At 43.8% G+C, this 22,647-nt stretch overlaps 1 protein-coding gene across 1 annotated transcript; it reads left to right on the plus strand.

Moving 5' to 3' along the window:
• Positions 1 to 622: 622 nt before the first annotated feature.
• Positions 623 to 21,519, plus strand: LOC146179575 (uncharacterized). The gene is made up of 9 exons (XM_084579234.1): positions 623 to 1,364; positions 2,541 to 2,714; positions 2,809 to 2,874; positions 4,142 to 4,250; positions 5,216 to 5,502; positions 9,305 to 9,496; positions 11,901 to 12,038; positions 12,912 to 13,118; positions 13,481 to 21,519. The coding sequence occupies exons 1-9, from the start codon at positions 1,098 to 1,100 to the stop codon at positions 13,790 to 13,792; spliced, it is 1,752 nt and encodes a 583-aa protein (XP_084435360.1). The 5' UTR covers positions 623 to 1,097; the 3' UTR covers positions 13,793 to 21,519.
• Positions 21,520 to 22,647: the final 1,128 nt, after the last annotated feature.

A 22,647-nucleotide genomic window follows, 5' to 3' on the forward strand; every position in this document is an offset into this window, starting at 1 on the left:
CGTCTGCATCAGCAGTACGGATGACAGCCTAGCTGCCAGCCTCCTGTTGTATGCAATAATCTTATTACAGCTAGCAGTTAAGTGCGTAAAATCCTTCTGAAATATTTATCTCCGTTATTCTCAGTATTGCACATACACATACAAAACACCAAATTCAGAGTGAAACCATTGATGACACCTGCGCTGGTTTTACAACGCCGATGAAACTAACGTAGGCAGAACTAACGCTTACAGCGACCTCAGACGGCGTTTATTTCGTCCTGGTTTCTTGCTCTCGGGATCTAGAGTTAATATACTAGTACTTTAAGAAACTATGAGAAGCATTTCTCAACAAAATTACAAAATCAAGGCAAAACCACCTGTGCGAAATGGACTGAAATTCTGCGCTATCCATAATCACAGCAAGTCTCCCAACGCTTAGCGAGCACTTTTAAGCAGACATAGCGGCATATCCTCTTCCCTTTTCCACGGAAGGCCCGCAATGCGCACGGACGTAATGCACACACAACGCACAATGCACAAGTAAGTGCGTGCAAAAACAAAATAGCCACAGACACGGAAACGTTTGTAGCGCCGCTCACGGCGTCAATCAGAGTTTCGCAGCAGCTGTTTCTTTGCTTGCTGTTTTGTTGCGCGGGCCCGTGACTTGTAGCTTCTGCAGGCTCGATCGCCGGCGCGGCGCGGCTGCATATGCATCCTATGCAATTATTAGTTCACTGAGCTAATCAAGCTTTCAGCGGGCAACTGCGCATATCTCGGATGTACTATGCGCGGATTGTCTCTGCGGGTGCAAACAGTTTAGGATTAGTGGATTAGCGCCGTGCTCATCGCCTGCATCCGAAGAAAGGGGGAGAAAGAAAGGGAAAGATCGCTTGTCACACTACTACCGCTGCATCCGCTTCTGATGCGTCGGAAGAGAATGGGATTGCCGTTTGTAAGCGCCGTGGCAAGAGCACCGAAAGGCCAGCCGACGCCGCCTCGGACGAAGCAGCGGTCAGCGGGACGCGTGGCTGCGATCTGCGCAGGCCCTTGTTGCAGCGTGTGTGCGTCGTCCCTGTGTCGGTAAGGGCAGCGAGAACAGCTCGCCGTCGTGGTCGATGGAGCTGCGCTCCTACGCGGGCACCAGCAATGACTCTGGCGAGAAGCGGCTCGACTGCCCGCTCTGTGAGACGACGTCGGCCGGCATGAGAGATGCTCGAGGTGACAGTTCGCCGTTCGTCGGCGCGGAACCGCCCGGCTGGCAGCCGTGCCGACTGCTCACAGCCAACGGACATCACAAAAGTGTCGCGGACTTGGTTTCCAACGGGTATCCCCACATTATATGTTCCTCGCACACCTCTGCGACCAAGACTACCGTCGAGCAGGTATTTGTGACGCTGGTTTTGCGCCTTAAAGACGCGATTACATGCCTACGCATATAGCTTGTTTATAAACATCGCAAGTGTGAATGATAGTGTTCGCGCTTATTGGCACTGAGGCACGTGCCCTGGTGCGGAGTTTCAAAGCTGAGCCGATGGTGGTAGAGAAAAATTTATTTCACATTAAATTGGATCGTGATGCTATAACTGTTGAGTTTGAAATTTGAAGAGACTAAAGGAGGCACATGTGGCGTTTTTAAATCTTGAAGACTGCGACATTATCTCAAGGGAAATGCAGTCAAACGTTCCGCCAGTGACGAAGGACGAAGCAAGCATTAAAAACTATGAAAAGGGGGAAAGCAGCTGGAGAGAATCAGGTAACTATAGATTTGTTGAAGGACGGTGGGGAAGACATCTCGTGAGAGTCCTTTTCCTTCTTTTATTTATCGCGGATTTTTTAATATCATAGCACCTTACAGCCAGTCAAGTGTACACTTTGGTACGTGGCTAATGGGATAATCAGATTGGATAAGTGTGTGAAGATAAAGCACATTCGAGACAGACAACACAATGTGCAGAAGTGCGTGCAGGCTATCAGCTGAAAAGTAAATTCATTTAGAAGTCCATCAGCTTGTACTGTTATGCTCCAATGTCTCTAAAGGGTCAAGGAGGAGGTGACAAAAAAAAAATGCTGGCATACAAAAAAAAAAAAATATCAGCTGCCTCGAAACCCAAGATTAGAAAGCACTATGATATGCACAGGATGACAGTTGTCCATTCGTTTTTCTTCCATTTTATTTCTCGTGAATCCATGCCTCATTCTTTGTAGGCTCATGCAGTGCATATTCATGCTGTTTGAACAAAAAACTTCCGTTTGACAGTTGTACCTGCATTACTCTTGCCGAGAGACAGTGAGTGGTACTCTTTCTGGATAATTTGCCATTATTTCAGCTTTTCTTCATTGAGAACTGAAAACCACTGAATGATGTGTTGCAAGGAAAGTTAACAGGACAGGAACATGCCATCTTGTCCTCATTCTCGTTCTTACTGCTGACCTTTGTTTTCTTACTGGTATTTAGATGTGCGACCAGACTCTTGCTATGTGGTGTACACTTTTGACTTCTGTGCTGTGTATGTCCAAGTGGTGTGAGCAATGGTGTCACATTTATTTACATTCCACAGGTGCTCCCGGCATTCCAGAAGGTGCAAGTACCCCGCAAGTGCCATAGTTTACCACGAAACTTCAAATTCCGGCCATACCAGCCCAAGCTTACCCCACCTGCCCATACGACGCCACTGTTGAGCAGGCAGTCATCTGAAGTAGTTGGCCCTTCGGACTTCAAGTCACGCCTAGATGTAAGCTTGGGGTGTTGTCCTTATCGTGCCTTCAGGTGCGTAATTATCATTTGCTTCATTGAAAAAGTAATCCTAATCATTTGCATAATTACAGGCCATAAAAGAGTGGTTTGGCTGCTTCACGGATGACCAGAAAAATGCTACATTGAAAGCACTCTTGGTGAGCATTTGAGTGGATATGATATTTTCTTTTTTTTTTTCCTTTTGCTTCGCTGTGTAGTACTTATCCACATGGTCTAATGAGTTTCACTATGTGAGCATATTGCAGAAATGTTGAGTTCCACATGCACCATCTTGTTGCCATTGCCTTTTTGTTGCGGTAAGCTTGAGGTGTCTTAAATCTCAAAACTGCATTGTAGGCTTTGAGCATAGTAAGTGGAGAGACTGCACTGGAGGGCTCCAAAGTGCCATATGTAGTTCTTTTACATGCTTCAAACTCGTGGTGCACTGTCTTTAATGAATATGGTTCAAACAAATAGAAGCTGAAGGCTGAAAGACGGGTCAAACGCAGGTGCTGAATGGAGACGGAACTCCGTGTGCAAGCACGACTGCGAGGCAGCAAAGTGCAGAACAAAGTGCTTAAAAATGGGCTGCACTCCTTCCACTGGAAACATCCAGCAAGCCCATTTCACTGCATTATTTAGTTATTTATTTAGATGCCTAAATGTGAATGTGAATGCCTGCAGTGCCCTGTGAGGGCATTATTGTTGGAAGGAAGGATACAGGAGGAAATACCGGTTAAATGCAGGTGCCTTCTCCTTGAAAAGAAAACAGTACATTCACAAAGCAGTTTCAGGTGCAATTATTACAGGAATGAAAAATGAATAAAATTGTGAACCACACTGTTATCACATCCTAAAGCAGTGCAGAGGCATACCAAACCCTTCATTAAAAAAAAAATTATAAGTATATGATTGAGCACGATAAGGGCATTCATCATCATCAGCCTGACTATACCCACTGCAGGGCGAAGGCCTCTCCCATATTTCTCCACTTAACCCGGTTCTGTGCTAGCTGCATCCACTTGATAAGGGCATCATAAGGGCATTAATAGCGCACCTTGTGGGGTCTTGTTGTGTACACCTTAGTTGGGACATAGGTGCACTTTCATTTTGCTGTTGTCGAAGCCAGGCAGCTGTTGTTGGGTGTTTAGGGGATAGGGGACTGAACACTGGATTTTACGGGTTTCCAATATACACATATATATTTTTTTCTCACTGTGGAATGTTCCCTGTCTAAAATGGTTTAAATGCACATTCCTTCCTTCCTTTATTTATTTATTTATTTATTTATTTATTTATTTATTTAGCTGGAGGGTGCAGTAAGTAGATGTTGAGCTATTTGATGGATGACAGTAACTGTGATGGGAAATGAAAATGAGTGAATGTGACTTTGCGCTTAGCGTACTTGCTTCTACTGCTGTGCAGGGCTTGTGTGGCCAGTCCCAGAACCACCTCTTGTCCGTCCTGCTCCAGCCAGTCCTGCACGAGCACTGCCCCGACAATTGCCAGGACTGGCTCAGCTCACTACCACAGGGTATGCGTCCTGACACGCTTAAAAGCATGTTTTAGTGCATGTTCCGCTTCATTTAGGTACTAAAGGAAGCGGAATTTATGTAAGATGTGAGCAAGCCAAGGAAAGCGGAATACCATATTTTCCAGTGTATAGGCCTTTTCAAAATTGGCCAAAGGGTGCTGCCATATTGGAGACTGGGCCGTGCTCATAAAACAGGAAAAAGCTGCCCCCGCACTTGCTTCACAGCCCAGTAACTGGTTTCTCCTAGGGCTCTGAAAAGATCTATAGAACGCATTCTTTTGCAAAAATTTTATTAGTGCATTCTATACAGTGGTGTGTCTAATATGCATTTTATTTTGCTTTATTTTGTGCAACATTTCTAGATGAAATGTGGGTGCATTGCAGATAGCATTAAACTATTTAAATCTTTTTAAAACAACTAGAATATGGTGCAGAATCCCCTAGATACGAGGGATGCATCTTACACACTGAAAAATAGAGTAGTTTCAAGTTGCACTTTTCTAGGGTCTCCGTGTTGCCTTTTGTGTGGCCCTTCCTTGCACATTTTCTTACAATAATGATAGCATTGAACTTTATAAATCTTTTTAAAACAGCTAGAATGTGGTGCAAAGGCCTCTGAATGCGAGGGGTGCATCTTGTACAGAAGAGTGTCTTATGCACTGAAAAATACAGTGGTTACAAATTGTACTTCACTAGGGCCTTCGTGTTGCCTTTTGTGTGGCCCTCTTTTAACTCAGCACACTTCGTACATATTGTCATGAAACTACACTTGAGTTCTCATATATATTTTTTTTCCGAGTGCATACCATGTGAGGCCACCAAATTATTTATTGATGCCTTAGCAGATGTCGATGAGTGGGCATTAATTGTTTTCCTTATTGCGCTGCTGTCAGTGCGAGCGTGCTCCCTCGCACAAGTGAATTTCACCAATGGGCTTTTCTCGTGCACTTCCCCGCTTCTTCCAGGTCCCCTGCTGCTCATTTTCTCGTACCTGGATCCGGTGTCACTGCTGCGCTGTGCCTCCGTGTGCCGTGCGTGGCGCGATCTCACCCGCGACCCCTATCTCTGGCAGCGGCTCTGCACCCAGCCTCAGTGGCGCGTGAGCCCTGCCACCGAACGCAAGCAGCTGCAGCTGCTGAGGCGCCTCGATGGCCAGGTGGACTGGCGTGCTGTTTTCTGCCAGCGCTTCCGTCTGCGACGCAACTGGCTGCGGGGAAGCTGCCATGTGCGCACCTTCCATGGACACACACAGGTGAAGAGCCAAATCAAGCCAAGCCAAGGGCTTTTCTTCGGTCACGTACACCCATGGTTGAAGGTTAATGGGAGTGCATTATTACTGAGTCAGAAAAACTCTATTTGATCGCTAAATTTATGTGCAGCTTGGAATAAATATGTGCTGTCTAATTCTGAGTGTATAAATAACACAACTGAGCCACAAGTGACACGCAGGGAATTTCTCTGCATGCAAAAAAATCTGATTCCTCAAACTGATAAGTTTGCCCAAGACATTCATGGTAAATGTAGTATAAAGATCCTCCTGTACTTTCTTGCTATTGCTCGCCTCTGTACTTCTCCTCGCTATCCTCTCCCTATCCCTTTTCTATCTCGCTGGCCGCAGCTCGCGTGCTTAAGACAGATTCAGTTGCCGCGACTGGCAACAGTCTTTTCCTTCCTTTTTGATTATTATTTTAATAAACCATCACAATCTGCTCTTGATCTATTAAAGTTTTGCGACGTTTCAACGAATGTTTAGTTACTATACTCCCGGACAACTTTTTCTGGCTATCCAGCCAAAGCTACAGAGCCAAAATGCATCGGCTCACTGTACAGCAGAATATAGTCCCTTCACAAATTTCGCGGATCGTGCTCTAGACTGTTGTGACATAGCGGAAATGGTGACGTTATATTTACATCACGATCTTACTACAACACAAGTCAGTACAACATTAGTTTAGTGCATTTTCAAGTCAGTAAGCTATGCTGAGCAAACAGGAGGGCAGTGCCATCTGTCGGGAATCTCCCGAAGCCTACATCGGCTGCTTGTGTATTCTGAGTTTGCGTTGTTATCGAAAGTGTCACTATCTCCCTGACCTCAATTCATCTGATTCATAGAAACGCCTGAACCGAAAGTGGCGGCAATCAAACTGACATCCGGTTCCGGTGTTTCCACCAATCATATGACTCAAAGTCAGGCTCAAGGTCAGGAAGATTGTGACACTTTCGATAATGACGCGAACTCTGAATACGGCCCCTGCTGCTGCTGTGTCTACCTACCAGTTTTTGTACAGTTTTGCAATGCGCTTGTTTCGGGGACGTATGTAAATGATATTTTTTAACTGCGAATTTATGTTTGCTTATACTTTATTTCTCTGACATTATGTCAGAGAAATAACTCAAGTTACTGACATTCTAGTAGAAATTAAGAAGAAGAAATGGGCATGGGCAGGACATGTAGTGCGAAGAGAGGATAACTGATGGTCGCTTAGGGTAACAAACTGGATTCCAAGGGAAGGAAAGCGTAGCAGGGGGCGGCAGAAAGTTAGATGGGCGGATGAGGTCAAGAAGTTTGCAGGGGCCAAGTAGATGCAGCTAGCACAGAACTAGGTTAATTGGAGAAATATGGGAGAGGCCTTCGCCCTGCAGTGGGTATAGTCAGGCTGAATATGATGATGATGGTACTTTAAGTAGCCTAATGAAAGACAATTCTGCTTCCTTGGCGGCACAAAAATTATTATTTCAAGTAAAGGCTGAATTGAAACCGAAACTGTAACCGAGGTCAAATATGCCAGAATTACATGGTGTAGTAACACCGCGATGAAAGCTCCGCCCTTGTAGCCTTGGCTTGGTAGCATAGCCACAAAAATTAAAGAGCACTGCAGAATCTACATTGGTTGCGTGATGTCACATCCTCTATCTCACATTAATTCACTTCTTGTTTACCCCTTTTAGTCTTTGGTACCTTTACCCCGCCGGGGTGGTGCAGTGGTTACGGCACTCGACTACTGTTCCCAAGGATGCGGGATCGAATCTCGGCCTCGGCGGCCGTTTTTCGATGGAGGCGAAAAGCAAGGTGCCCGTGTGCTGTGCGATGTCAGTGCACGTTAAAGAACCCCAGGTGGTCGAAATTTCCGGAGTCTTCCACTGCGGCGTCTCTCATAGCCTGAGTCGCTTTTGGACATTAAACCCCACAAACCAAACCAATCTTCGGTACTTTCAAATTGCGTGCCAATCCCTTCCTATGCGCTTTTTCGGCTCTACTTCTGGCTGTGTGACGTCATATCCACTATGGCACCCGTTTATCTCCTTCCGCTTTCACTCCCACCTTCCTCCGGTTCAGGTGTCCACAGAACAAGTGTGGCAGATACTGCACTTTTCTTTTCCTGTGAACCAGTTATTCTAATTAATTACCTAATTAACTTATTGGCCTAATTATTTTGTCTCATTAACCTCTATCACTTCTCAGTTATCAGCAGAATTCTGTGAACATAGCAAAATAATATTTGCGTTAAAAAGTTGTCCAGGAGTATAGGGCCATTTTACATTGTCATTTTCCATCATTTTATTATTTATTTATTGAACCCTCAGGGCAGGAGGCATTCAAGAGGGGAGTGGTTGCAAACAATGATATAGTAAAATACAGAAACAAGAACAGTGAGTGGTACAAAAGTAATTCTGCTATTCATACAATGTTAGCTAATGCGTTGTGAAAATGCTGGGTGTCTCCAATTTCAGCGGGAAGGTGGTTCTATTCGCGTGAAGTATGGGGCACAAAAGGCTGAAATGCTGACTCAGTGTTAATTGTTTGAATTCCAACTTTCTGACATTGATCGGTGTGGTGCGACACATAGTGGGGAATAGGAATCGGCGCATTCCGTAGAGTGGAATGATGGTGCAGTTTATGAAAAAGACTGAGACAAACAGTTTTCCGATGGCGCGTTGAGGGTTTTGAAGAGAGGAAAGATTTCATGCTGGGTTATGCTTGCACCACGATTAATGTTAGACAAAATAAAACATGCGGAATTATTTTTGACCAACTCAAGTGAAGTAATTAATTTATCATGATGGGGATCCCATATCATAGCTGCGTATTCCAGTTTAGAATGGATTAGTGTTCTATAAAACAATAATCTAAGAGATGATGGAATTTTCATGAAGTTTTGACGTACATATTCCAACATACGGTTAGCATTGTTAATAATGTACTCGATATGGTGTGACCAGGTGAGGTCTGTAGAAATGTGGACACCCAAGTATTTATATCTAGTGACAGATTCTAGTGGTACGTTATAGAGGCAGTATATGGAGGGTTCTTCACCCCTCTTATGTGTTAACTATTGGTCTGTAATTGTACACCGTCCTGAGTTATACATACAAACTACAGGATGGTGACTATTTGTATTGCAATCATGTCACTATATATCAATAGCTTCATCATGCTCTGCCTGGGGATACAAGCATATGGTAGTATACTAATAAAAGACAAGCACCTGTTAACGAGACATTTGCTTTGTTTTCATTTTACATAAAAGTAGAGATAGTGGCACTGTTAGAAATCAAAATGCCTGTAAGCACTAGCAAACTGTGTGTGTAAGCCAATAAATTATTTGTGCAATGGCAGTGGGAGCCCAGCATAAATTCAGTTGCAACAAATGAACCTTGTGACACTGAAAATTGCATTTGATGTGACATTTTATGATGACCAGCTTTGATAACAAAACCCTCAATGAAGTCTCAGGATAGTGTGCAAATAGCAAAATTTTAACTTTTAAAAACATCTTACATAGTCCACAGACTGCATACTGAAAATCGTAGTGTAGTAAAGCTTTGGTATAAAAAACACGAATTATTGACTGTATCAAACTGTTTTAAATATTTTTTAAATACATGTGTAATTTTCACTTTATATATTGAACACAGTTAGCCCTAAAGCGAACTTACCGAACTCCTGCTAAAGCAAGGTTTTGCTGTATTTCTGTTTCTTTTTTTTCTCTGTAAAGTTGTCAGTTGTGTAGCTCTGTATGGCTACGGCCTTCTCTATTTTCACTCTGGTGCAGGCTGTGTTTTGCGTTCAGTTTGATGACACGCGCATCGTCAGCGGCTCCTCGGACAAGACGATCAAGGTTTGGAACATGCGCACCAACAGCCCCTGGTCAGTGATGACCCTGGTCGGACATTCAGGCACTGTCCGCTGCCTCCACCTGAGTGGAAACAGGCTGGTTTCGGGCTCCAGTGACTGCACCATCAAGGTAGGTGCACCACACTGCAATTCTTGCCACCACTGGTTGTTCCAGCGGCCTTTTAAGGCAAAAGCCATTAATGCCTCATCGTTGTCAACAGAAGGTTGTCAGCTGAGGTGTCACACTTTCGAGAGTGAGAGTTAAGAATAAATTAATAAACCTTGTCTTCACCGGGAATCGAGCCTTCATTCTTTGGATCCCCAGCCCAGCGCTTTACCAACTGCGCCACGCCCCGGATCGTGAAACGCTCTTTATAATTCTCCTTGGCTACCGTGAGGATGATAGTGGGATTTCACCAGTGATGGATACTGCGCTTTTAATTCCTGTAAATTAATTATAGAACGCCGGTGAACTTTGATGCCTTCAGTGAAATGGTGGTTGTGTTCGACAAGGGGCGCGCAATGTACTGTCACGACAGATCATGACGTCACCAGGTGATTCATGCATATGCGAAGCTGACCCCACCGGGCGTCCGATTCATGCGTCCGTGCGATGCCTTTCATTTGCCGCTTCTTCGAACGCCACACCACACAGCAAACAAGCAGACCCAGATGTTTAGGAGGCGTTAGTAAAGCAGGCATCAGCGGCGTTTGAAATTGATTTACAGGATAGAAAAGGCGCGCAGTATCTGTGACAATTCTCCGCGGACGCACACGTTCCACGCAGTAAAGGAAGGCAGGAAGGTGGGAGTGAAAGAAGAGAGAAGGTGCCATAGTGGAGGGCTACGATACACAGCGCTATAATGGCTTTCGCATCATCGCACTTCAGAGGTCCAAAGTGTCCTCTAGAATTTTTTTTTCTGTGCACCTTTAAGTTCAGCCTGCATATGTGCCCTTTACAGTAATTTTTTTTTGTCTTTTTCATGTCAAAGTTACTGTTGTGGGCCAGTAGCCTTCAACGCGTGCACTGAGCACCCATCCTGTAGCCGAACGAATATGTAATTACAACGGTAGAATATATGCACCTTGCCATTGCCCGTTTATGTTTTCCACAGACCTCGAACACTTTAGGACGCAGAAAACAGGTTTGCCCCGTTGCGGTCACACAGTGGTTAGAGTACTTGACTGCTGAGCCTAAAGATGCACATTCGATTCCGGCTTTGGTGCCCTTTTTTTCGTGGCAGCGAAACGCAATGTGGCCATGTACTGTATGATGTCGGTGCACATTAAGGAACCTCAGATGGTCGAAGTTATTCCGGATCCCTCCACTGCAGCATCCCTGACTGCCCGTGTTGCCTTGGGATGTTAGAGCACATATACCGTACCAGAAAACAGGTCTAGGAGGAATAATGTCATAGAGGACCGAATCAGAAACGGAGCACACAGTGAAAATTTTGTTTCAAAAATCTGTTTTGGCCAGCTAGCCAATGGGGTTGATTAAAGGTGGCTATAGTATTCCTTTTAAGAAATATATTACTTTGTAAAAATGAGATATCAAATGAGCAAATGGGCTTTTATGGGAGCTTCCAAAGGAAATGGCTATTCTTTCATTATAAACAGTTTCATTATAAAGAGTTTCATTATAGCGAGGTTTCACTGTACCTGATTCTGGATGCTGCATGCAAAAAGTAGGAGACAGATTTTGGTGAAGTATAGCAACCAGACTTGTTCCAGTTTGCTACAGGTGTACTCTGTTTCATTGTGCCGTGTCCTCTGCTCCCATTTTTGCATGATTTAGTGCAATGGTTCTCAGCCATGGATGTGCTAGGGGACCCCTAGTGGACCAGTGAAAGTGGCGGGGGACCCCTTGAGACCGGGAAGGGGGATCTTGTGTAGCCACCTTGTGTGAACTGCTGCCTTAGTTCCGCAAGCAGGTTGGGGAATTGATATTGAGTATAGGCTAAAGTAGCCTTTAAAAACACGCACATTTGATAAACCAGCATGCCACAGCTTGCTGATGGCATGGGGAAGAGATGATGCATCAGCGCTGGTATGCATGCTGCTAGAAGAGATTCGACCCCTTCCAACATCGCGCCGCATGCTCGTCGAGCACCCGAGACACTTTGCATTGTCCCGTCCAGCAATGCAGTTGGAGTTTGTTTCACCGATGCCGGCATCTACAAATGCCATAGACGCTCTTTTTCTCCTGCTCTTCTCGCACGCGTTCTCTGTTTCCACACTCCTCTCATGTTTCTTTCACTTTGAGGAACTTCAGTTGGCTTTGAACTTCCATGCTTTTAAATCCGAAAAGTGTGTCTAGCAAGGCCAGAGTTTTTTCTTTTTTTTATGTGTGTGCGTGTGTGTTTGCGCGCGCGTGAGCGTGGGTTTTGCGGACCCCGAAAATCACTTCGCGGATCCCCATTTGAAAAAAACTGATTTAGTGCTTCAAAACCTTCAGTCCTTCCCTATCTTTTCAGGGATCTGCTCCTCTGATTTAGATTTTTGAGGATGGTCTTGCTTTTGTGCTCTCTCAGGTATGGGACTTGAGCACGGAGCACTCTTGGTCCAGCATTGCCTGCAAGGGCACCATGGTGGGACACATTGACACCGTGCGGTGTCTACAGGCTGACCAGCGCCAGGTTGTTAGTGGCTCCTATGATCGCACACTCAAGGTGCGTTACTTTCTTTTTTTCTTTCTTTGCAATTCTCCGGACACCTTTGTTATGTGGTAGCATTGGAAAGCATAGCATCATTGAAAAAAAAGAATGCCTTGTCTTTCACAGAGTTTTCTGATTGGTTGGTGCGAAGTGACATCACCAGGCCAGGAGTGTTTTCATTGGCTAGAAAGTATCGATGTCACAAGAGTGGAAATGAGAAGTGTATGTTAGTACGAGAGCACTAAACCCCAAGCAAAATCCTGTCTTGCGTGTGGAGCAGCTGGACAGCAATGCTGTAACGGTTAGCCAAGCATAGACATGACACTGTGACTATACATGACATTCATGACCTGGGTCAGTTATATCAAACCACAACTTGACCTTTGACTGGGACCATGTCCTTTGACCTTGACCTTGACAATGTGAAATCGCTTTTGATGTTAGCGTCGACACCGAGGCAACCGCAAGCTCCACAGTATGGCGCTGATGTTGTCTTTCATTTCAGCCAACTACACAAACCTACGCAACAGAGCAAAATGTTATGTAGCATCACTTTCATGCTATATTGAAATTTTAGCCAAAATTTCAATATTTCTAGACACTGTCAGGAAAGTGTTTGTAGCAAAGTACGTGAATTTAAGTCAAGAAATTGCAGGCATCGTGTCTACCATTGCAGCGAATTCCATCATTTTATTTACTTGGAATGATGCTGAAGCGGTTGAAGCCACTGGATATGTCATTAAAAATGAAATTTACCATGATAAGCCAGATGTATTTGATATTTCAACTTAAGTTATGCTGTTGATAAGCAAGCAGAAGCGTTTTTAAATGTGTCACATTTAGCAGTGTCACACTTAGTGTATTGTTTTCTGTACATTATCTTCGCAGGTGTGGGACATGCGGACGGGACGGTGCCTGCGCACGCTCGTTGGTCACTCAGGCGCAGTCCTGTGCTTGCAGTATCGTGGAGACCGGCTGGTGTCCGGTTCTTGTGACCGCACCATCCGCGTCTGGCAGCTGGGTACCGGTCGCCATGTGGCAACCTTTCACGGGCACCAAGACGCCGTCACTTGCCTGCAGTTTGACTCGATGCAGGTGGGGACGTGTGGCTTGTAGAGGGCACTTGCTACCGAGAAGAGGGAACCAGTGATTCATTAGATTAGGTAGTGGAGCAGATTCTGAGAGGATGTAAACACCGGAGGAGTCAGCAGAGAGAGTCAGGCAGACAAGTCTCATATTTATGCCAACATTTCCAGTCCCTATACACACTTATAAACACCTATACACCTGTATACCTATATACCTATACACCTGTATACCTATACACCTGTATACACCTGTCCCTAGTGTGCCTATGCAGTGCGTAGTAGTACCTGTCCTAAATATTTGACATTCTCTTCTGCCAGACTTTTGTTTACACTATGAGTGCTGCTTGCGATCCCTTTCGTCCTTGCCAGGTGGTGAGTGGATCTTTGGACCGCACCATCAAGCTGTGGAGCCTCTCAAGTGGCCACTGCTTGCGCACACTGGACTGGATCAAGTCCGAGGGTCACACCGGGGTGGTCCGCTGCCTGCAGGCCGACCAGTGGCGCATTGTCAGTGCCGGTGATGACCGTGCCCTCAAGGTGTGGGGGCTGGAGACCGGGCAGCGGCTTGTAACCCTCCGGAACCACTCAGACGGAGTTACCTGTCTCCAGTTCAGCGACTGCCTCATTGTTTCGGGCTCCTATGACCAGACGGTCAAGCTCTGGGATTTCACCGTGTGCTGAAAAGCTGAGAGATGTTTGCTTTAAGATGAATAGAGGCTCGAAAGGAAGAGCTGAATGGGACAGATACAAATGGCAGGACACAGCATTTCTTTAATTTCATTTCTAAAACAAGTGCATGCATGAATAATATGTTTAAAGAAGTGGCATGTTCTATTGTTTGTGTTGATCGGTTGGTATGTCCCTTTCTCTGTTTACGACTATATGTGCAATGTTGAGTATTGCTTCATGCAGTGGCTGCAGTAGGGAAATATAACGCTCTAGTTTTTTGTCCAACATCCCCATGGAGAACGGAAACATATTTTTTTGGCCTTGAAGCTTCAAATTATCACTGCGGCTGCATTTGGAAATTTTTTGACAAGGAGAATGCTCCCATTTGTCAGTATCTTTCCTAAATATTTACTCATCATGCAACTTCCTGCGAGGCTGCTGCCTTGAATGTTGAAGTAATTTTTTTTTTTTTTTGCAGGCAGCATGTAAACAGCTGTGTTTCATGAAGCTCAAGATCAAGAGCGCGTTTAGTACTTTTGGGTTAAAGGGTCTGTGCATTAGTTTTCACCACGGTTAAAAAAAAATATTGCTGATAGTTGTCGAATCTCCTGTCATCCTCCTGCAACCGCTTTCAACGTAGCTCTTGCAGTGCAGAAGCTTATCATCGATTAAAACTTCCCCTCGGCTTTTCCCTCTCATGAGGCTTGTACAGCAGAGTTGCTTGAGTTCCCACACCACAGTAGGAGAGAGAGGTAAAGGGAAAACGAGAGCAAAATCTATGGCCAGCCATGCACGCCACACCTGTGTTGTGTACGAACATCATTGGTTATTTTTCGGATGCCAATGACAGCCCGTCACTGATAACATCATGTGTGCCTTATGAAGATGAAAGGGAGAATTTGCACAGAAAAGCAGCACAAGATGTTGCCATGAGGTATACGAATGGGATTTTTTTTTTTTTTAGTTTTGTATAAATTAGTGACTTGCTTCATGTGGTATGAACTCTCAGTAGGCTTTATTCAATGTAATGCCGCCATAAGAACCGTTGCATTGGCTTTTTAAGCAAGTGACGAAAATACGACTGGGAGACCAGAATTTTCTTTCGCAGTTTCATATCAGTTATGTTATGCTGTTGCAAAGTGTGATGTTCTGCATTTGAAGCCTTGCCTACATCTAAGGTGCCAGTGGGATGTGCTTTGTGGGTGCCAATTCTATTATAGCAAATCAGGTACGCCACCCAAATACAGTAAGACCTCGCTGATACGTTTTTTTAAAAATGCGGGAAAAAAAACATATTATTTAGGAATGTGTATAATCCGAACTGCTCTATTTTGAAAAATTTAACTGCTGAATGAGGTACAAAGGTATTTAGAATTGAAACTTTCACTGCATAAAAGTGTAAATTAGAATTTATAGACATCAAGTATCCACAACTCGTTTTTTTGAGCTCTCGCATAGTTCTGTCTGTATTTGCAATTTTCCCAAAGTGCAGAAGAAATGTAACAAATCTGGTTCGTAGAAGGCTATGACAAGCTGGAAATGCTTCCTTCGTCGTTTCCGGATGCTTCGCCCCATTACACCGTTGATATGTGGAGAAGCCATCATGATTGCTGACAGTCGCTGCATTTTTGCTCATGCCTTAGGCCCAGTCCGCTCGTATGCAAGCGAATACTTGTAGTTATCAAATGGTTCCTCCCTAAGTGCCCAAGGCACCACAAAGAAACCATCGTGTTTCTCCTCATGAATTCATGTTTCCATGGGAACGAGCGCCTCAAATGTGACCTCGTTGACTTTTTTTATTATTATTATTATTATTGATGCTTCACCAGTGTGCATCTAGGCACTGCAGGAATGCAAATGTGGCGGGTGAGCTTCGCTGATCATTTTTTATGTCACGAGCGCTTGTTACCACATGTCTGGTTAAGCGCAAAACGTATTATGTATATGAACACAGTTGGTCGAACTTTCGAACATAGTAACTCTGGGAGATGGTTTACTGCCCCTGATTTCGAGCATAGAAATGGGAAATCATATGAACCAGAAACGCATCAATGAGGCTCTACTGTAAATACAGGACAGAGCCCTGTCATCATGGTGCAGTGCTCAGGGCACTCGACTCTTGTATCCAAGGATGCGGGATCGAATCCCAGCTGCGACAGCCTCTGGAATTTGATTCGCGGCAGCTGCCCTCCACTATGGCATTTCTTATAGCCCCAGTCGCTTTGGTACGTTAAACCCCGTACGCCAAACCAAATATAGGGCAGATGTGATGCAGGTACCATCGTTAAGGTTCTTGGCTGTGTACTTTAACCATAGGTTTGCATTTTACACTCGTTTTATACTTGACGTTTTGCTCCTTGGTCTAAGCTTGACAGCTTAAATGTGAAAAGGAATGGGGGATGCTTTTGGTCAGGTCATAAGTCAATACATGCCACCTGCTCTCAGAACAGTGGTCACCATAAGCATCTCAGCCTGCTATTGTCTCTACTTGGTTGTGTTTACTTTTTGTTTTTTGCTTGGCACTGTATGTTGTAACAGGGCAAGTTGTAGATCCATGTCATTTGTACCCGGCTCATTGAGCAAACCCTCCTGGTTGTTGTGTCAAAGCATGTAGTTTGTGATTTATATCCAAAAACACAATCACAGTACTTGCCTTTGTGGGCGCTGGTTGAAGGGTGATTTGAGATGCTGAAGCATTTTATTTTATGTTTGGTCGATATTTTTGGCTAACCCAGCACTCTCTAGCTGGTGTTATTTTATGCTGGGTTAATTTTTTGGATAACCCAGCACTATCTATCTCGGTGATTTACAGCGTTTACGTGCGTGTAACGCGAGCTTTTTACCAAAAACAGATGTGAAAAGTCACCCCTCATACTATGATTGAATGTTCACTTTGTAATCGAATATTATGCAGAGGTAAAAGCTCACCATGTTGCATTTACTTGTATATCGTTAGATGCATTGTGTAGGTTAGCCTCAAACTTGGCCAATGCCTGGGCCATTTGCAAAGTCTGCTTTTTATCTACATGACCAATGATGTCCGTGCACAACGTCCTTATGCATGACCCCCGCATTTCTTAGTTGATGGCTACCTCGTTACATTTGAGGCTGCAGCCTAACTTGGCTGAATCGATGGTTAATGGAAGTTGCTTTTATCAAACACCATGGCACTTTGCAGTACATGTACAGCCTTGATCAAAAGTTTACAGCCCAGAGGGTTTGCTTTTAAGCCGTATAATATGACTTCTGTAATAATCATGGAAGTCCTAGCCAATGGAGAGGGTAGGACGAAAAATCTTGCCTTCAGCAAGTATGGAAACCTGGGAATGCATTACGAGCCACATAGTATCGCTCAGAAGTAGACCCCCTGGGCTGTTAACTTTTGATAAAGGCTATATGTTCTTTGTTTATAATAACTGCAAAGGGCCGAGTGTAGCTACCTGTAGGATGCAGTTTGCATGACAGCTATAAATTAGTTTTGAAATGATGATTGTCAAGTTTCTAATTTATTACCTAAGTACAGCCTTGATCGCCATCATGGTGAACTGACGGATGTTGGGATGAGTGGGTCATCTTTGTTCTTGCCCAAGTCTCCTGCATAGCAAATCGCTGTGTGTTGCTAAAAGGTAATGCATTTGGAGGCGCGTAACTGTGTATTTTTTTTTTTGTCAGAAAGGGGGGTTGACATTGATTATACCAAGAGACAACCCTTATCTTTATTCTGACCTTGGGTGCTGTGTTCCTTTGATGGACAGTTGCTTTTATTGCATCTGACGACTTGGCCAGTTTCGTTTTGCAATGTCGTTTTCATTGACAGGCGCTGAAAACAAAGGATATAAATAAAAAATGGACAAATTAGAAAGAATTGCTGCACAGGATATCCGCAGCCCTTTTCCAAATTTTGCTGTATCTTGCCATTCAGTGCATAGTGCTTGCCGTATGCAGATTATTTTGTTCCCCCAACAACAGTGCCAGGCTTGCCATTTAAGCCAATGTTGGCTGTACTGAGACCTTGCCATCTGTGATGAGATTTTTTTTTTCTATGCATTGCTTTGTACACTGTGTGGTAAGTGCTGTACACCGAGAGCATTGAGTATGGTACTAGCTGTACCAGTAATTATGTACCAGTATGTGCAAGTAGTCGCAGTGTTTGTGTACCAGTGGTACCGTGTGTAGTGGTACATTTCGGGTGATGGATAGCAGTGCCAAGGCCAGTTTTGTAGTTTTTGAGATCGCTGCACCGATTTGAGGTATCTACTATATGTGGCACCGCTGTAAATTTATTACGCTTTGTTACTGGCTTTGCTAATGCAGGTGAAATTTATGAAGACAGTGCACTTTAACGGATAAGAAGCTAGTGGCATTTGTATGCACTATTTATTTGACTCCACCTCCAGAGTAAAAGAGAGAAAGATGAGGGAAATAACTTTAAGTGCTCGTCTGGAAGTAATCTAAATGTTGGAAATTCTGTTTTGAGCATTGACTGCTGCAGCTGCAGTGTTTGAAGCTGGTACAGGCTGAGCATGTAAGTTTGTTACTCTTGTTTTGTTTCTCTCAATAGTTTTTATGATGGCACCTAACCCACTTGGTCTCTTAGGAACTTTGCGTCCAACATATCATTAGCTGTTGGACTTTCTGGCTTTTATTTTTTGGAAATTCATCTTTTTTTTATTTCTTTTGTTGATCTGACTGAACCTTATTTCCCTCGAATATTATTTCCTGCAGGTCACTTACTATTCTCCTTTTTTTGTGATATAATGGAGTACCTACCGTGGGGTCAGAAGTGATGTAGAACATATTTTGCCTTTTTTCTAGCTCGAGCAGTAGCTTTATCACTAACAAAAGCAAGGACGGTTATATTTAGAGCACTGCTTGCAGAAAGTATTATTGTGAATAGACATAACAGTGTAGGAGCAAAATGAATTAATTTTCAAAGAAATTCGCGTGTGCAAGTTCTAAAGACTGTGATGCAATACTATTCTCTTTGTGGTCTCGGCTGAGCAAAAGACCGGTGTGTCATGCAGGTCTGTGTGTGGCAGTAGAAAGAATATATGACACTTTTTTGTTGCACTTATGCATGATTTTGCGACAGAGTCTGTGTATGTAGTGAAAATACTTGCTTAAGTCCGAAGAGCAAACAGGGCTATGCAGTCAATGACACTTGACAAGCGGGTGGAGGACTGCATGTGCAGAGGCCCATGACTGAGTTAGCCTACATGTTAACTCCGAAAGAAATGTCACATTGGCTGTGAGGGATGGCCTATTAAGGGGCTCTAATTAATTTAGACCACCCAGGGGCCTTTAACATGCACTGACGTTGCACAAAGACTCTGGCCTTTCTTTTTGAAACTGAATTTTTCGAGAAACGATCTTCCATCGTCCCCTGCAAAGTCTGCTTTCCCCGCGTGTGCAGTGACAAAGCTGTCCGTGTTGCTCATTCTGCCGCGACTCTGGCGCCGTCTCTCGATAGCTAAGGTCAACTACCTCTGCTGGTGCCATCTCATGATAGCTAGAGTAACAACCGGGGGGGGGGGAAACCGACTTTACAGGGGACATTGGGAGATCATTCCCCACAATTTAAAAAAAGCTGAATGCAGCATACCTCTATATACTTTCTTTTAAAAAAGACAAAAGTCCAGCCACTACATATCATGTATAAATTGTTTCCTTTGAAAAAAGAAAATTAAAACAGTGATTATAGGGCAGGAAACTATGATTAGTCAATATACATATGGCTTTAGAGGGATGGTTGTGCTCACTTACATCTGTTTCTTCGGACTCTTCATTATGTTTCATATAGTGTTTAAGGTGTTTGGTTGTGATTCTCAGGCACGAAATGAATTCCAATGGGTTTTTGCTTCAGCTTTGCCTGCAGTCCGAGTTCTCTTTGTATCAATATGGTAGCAACTGCATTTGTATGTGTGTTTGTATTACTGAAATGGAAAACGTGCAAGTGATTCTTTTTCTCTATGCACGTGAGTGAAACGCATCCATTGTGTGCTCAAATTTGGAAGCTTTAGGTGTCCATCAGTGTCGCGGTAAGGCGAATTCCTGCCACTGCGTGATTTGGTTACAGTCACTTGAGGTAGTTTAACATTCCTGCCTAGGTGTTACAACTAAGGTTTTCATGTGTCGGGCCATGGGCTGCTTCCTGAAATATTTGGGCTGTTAATTTCTATCAGGTGTTTCTTTTTATCAGTTTATTTTAAACGTGTGACGCCACTGGTTGTGTATCTATTTCATTTCAAAAAGGGTTTTTGGCACTGTTTGCGTTGGGACTGCTTTTCAATCTAGCGAAACACGGATTATAGCAGGGGTTGATACGCACCTGTCCGTGAATTTGCATATCCATCCTCTCTCACGATTACAGTGCAGTGAGCCAGCTTCCCTTTCTACCTCTACCAAGATAAAGCTGCAAGCCAGCTCTCAGGTCATAATATTTTGTGCATAGATGTGGGTCGTTTAAGCATGAAACACAGTTTAGTTAACTGTTTTACGGTCACAGCTGTTGTGACATAGCGGTGACAATGGTGACATAGTATTTGCCGAAATTATTTGTTAATGTAAATGGTGATGTTAAGGGAAAAGTGAAAATAGAAAAAAGAAAAGATTCTGATCATTAGTTGGCAGTCTCTGACACTGTAGCTCATAGAAGCTGTGCTTTGCTTTGTTGTTGTCAGTCGTGCTAATGGCTTGGTGCTTTAAGCTCAGTACAGAAGCACAGCATTGCTGTAGTGGTTTTGAAGCCAACTGGATTTGTGATTTACATGCTCATTTTTTTTTCCCCTGGGCTGCCTAAATATGTGTTCATAATTTAGAGCATTTAAGAATAATCGTTTGGGAACAAATGCCCTGTTTGCAACCAACAAGGCCCCCTACTACATGAGTCTTGGGAGTTTATATTACTAGGATCCGTGCACTGCTGCTTCGTCAGCATTTGTATGTTGCCTTGTTCGTTCTGAAGTTGTGTGTCGTGACTGCGGTCACTTTTGTACAAAGCGCGTTGTTGTCCTGTAAGAAAAAGAAGGGCGGATTGCATGCAAATTTTCTTCTGCACATGAACTGGGATTCGGTTCAGCACACGAGCTTGTTTTTCTTTCCTATTTTTAAATGCATGCTTTGTGTCCAAGGTGCAGTTATTGTGGGGTGGCTCTAGCACTTTGTACTGCGGCATTTCATTCCATTTAAAATGCATGCTATGTTTATTCTGGAGGCGAAGCATAAGATTGGTGACTTTATTGGGTCACGCAAGCAACCCACACTTCCAGTCGACATCTGGTAACCCTTGGGTTAGTTGTTTTCTTGCTTGAGACCACATAGGTGGTGTTTCAGAGTCATGGCTTAAAACGTACCTTCCACACAGCTCCTTTAAGGTGTAGGTTTGTAAACTACATTGTAAGGTTGTGGTTAAGAAGATGAAACTACTGTGTGTGTTAGTAGTGCATAGGTTTTGACATTTTAGCCGTTTTACTCTGTTGTAGTGTTGCTTAAGATCGAAGCTAGCTAGTTGCAAGTATTTCTCCTTTCTTCTGTTCAGTGAAGTTTGTTGAACAAGAGTCTATTAGTTTCAAGCATGATCTAGCTTATAGTTTACGTAGTAAATAGCATTAAGTAGGAGAAATACAAGTTACTAGAGATTGCACTGAAAAAAAAGTGGGCATAGAAGCTTGGAGAATGCATTTAAATGTGCGTGCTTTGGATATGCAAGGGGTTTAACTTAATTGTTTCTTTTTTTTTTTCTTCTTGGTACCACGTGGCATTTTTTGCCGACCAGTGCAATGTTTTTTGCATGTGTCAGTGTTACCAAAGTCCGACTTCCGTCCCTTCTCATATATGTTCAAAGTAAGGCGCACTTTTCTTGCCTAGCAACTGTCTGCTTCCTCAAGTGGTAGCGCTGTGCCGCTAATGAGCAACAAATAAAGTTATGCAATGCACGTTTCCTCATTTATTACGCTGTGTTCCTAGAGGTGGTTCACGAACACCATTATGATTGTTTCTGAACTGCAGCGGTAGACACATTTTGATGGTGGCAAAAACGTCCATGCACTGTGTAATTTCGTTTCACATTGGACGAACTCAATGTGGTTCAAATTCATCTAGAGCCCATTGTTATGTCAGGACCTGAATCCTTTCCGGTCATGTCTCGGACACCGTCTGACAATAGAAAAATGTGGAAAAATGTAACGGCAGAATAATTCTGGCCTGTGCAGTAGCTAGAATTGGTTAAACCCTACATGCCATAGCATGTACTGGTTGTTTCCATGTCCCTTGTCATCTCTGTCATTTCAGTGCCGCCCATTATTATAAGCTGTGTGCGGAAAAACTGATAGCCAGTGACCAACAAATTTTTGCCAATGAGGTGGCTATTGACATAGTATTGGTAACAGATGGCAAAGGCAGCTGGAGACAAACGAGACAAGGTTTTGTGCCAACAGAATCAATACTGGTGATGAAAAAATTCAGTCGATATGAAGGTTTTAGGCAAGGCGCCATTGGTTTGTGGCAGAATTGGGATCAAGCATTCAGCAACAGATGGCAAAGGCAGCTGGAGACAAACGAGACAAGGTTTTGTGCCAACAGAATCAATACTGGTGGTGAAAAAATTCAGTCGATATGAAGGTTTTAGGCAAGGCGCCATTGGTTTGTGGCAGAACTGGGATCAAGCATTCCAGCAAAGCACCGAAAAACCTTCATACTAACAGGTGCATGCCACGGCTTCGAATTGTGTAGAAATCACGGACCAAACATTTTCGAATTTGTGAGTTCAAGTGGTCGAAATTACTCCGAACCATTAAGACTCCTCTTTCTCTCTTTCCACTTTCACTCCCACCTTCCCTTAAGAGCGGTTCAGGTGTCCACAAATCAAG

This window comes from Amblyomma maculatum, chromosome 9 (assembly GCF_055883805.1).
Source record: "Amblyomma maculatum isolate TAMU_Amacu chromosome 9, ASM5588380v1, whole genome shotgun sequence".
In the NCBI taxonomy this organism is placed as follows: domain Eukaryota; kingdom Metazoa; phylum Arthropoda; class Arachnida; order Ixodida; family Ixodidae; genus Amblyomma; species Amblyomma maculatum.

Bases quoted from the DNA above. Each gene is read 5' to 3' on its own strand.
- LOC146179575 (XM_084579234.1), top strand. From the start codon at position 1,098: ATGGAGCTGCGCTCCTACGCGGGCACCAGCAATGACTCTGGCGAGAAG. The intron at 2,715-2,808 runs GTAAGCTTGGGG...GCATAATTACAG, and splicing joins ACTTCAAGTCACGCCTAGAT to GCCATAAAAGAGTGGTTTGG. The intron at 13,119-13,480 runs GTGGGGACGTGT...CGTCCTTGCCAG, and splicing joins TGCAGTTTGACTCGATGCAG to GTGGTGAGTGGATCTTTGGA.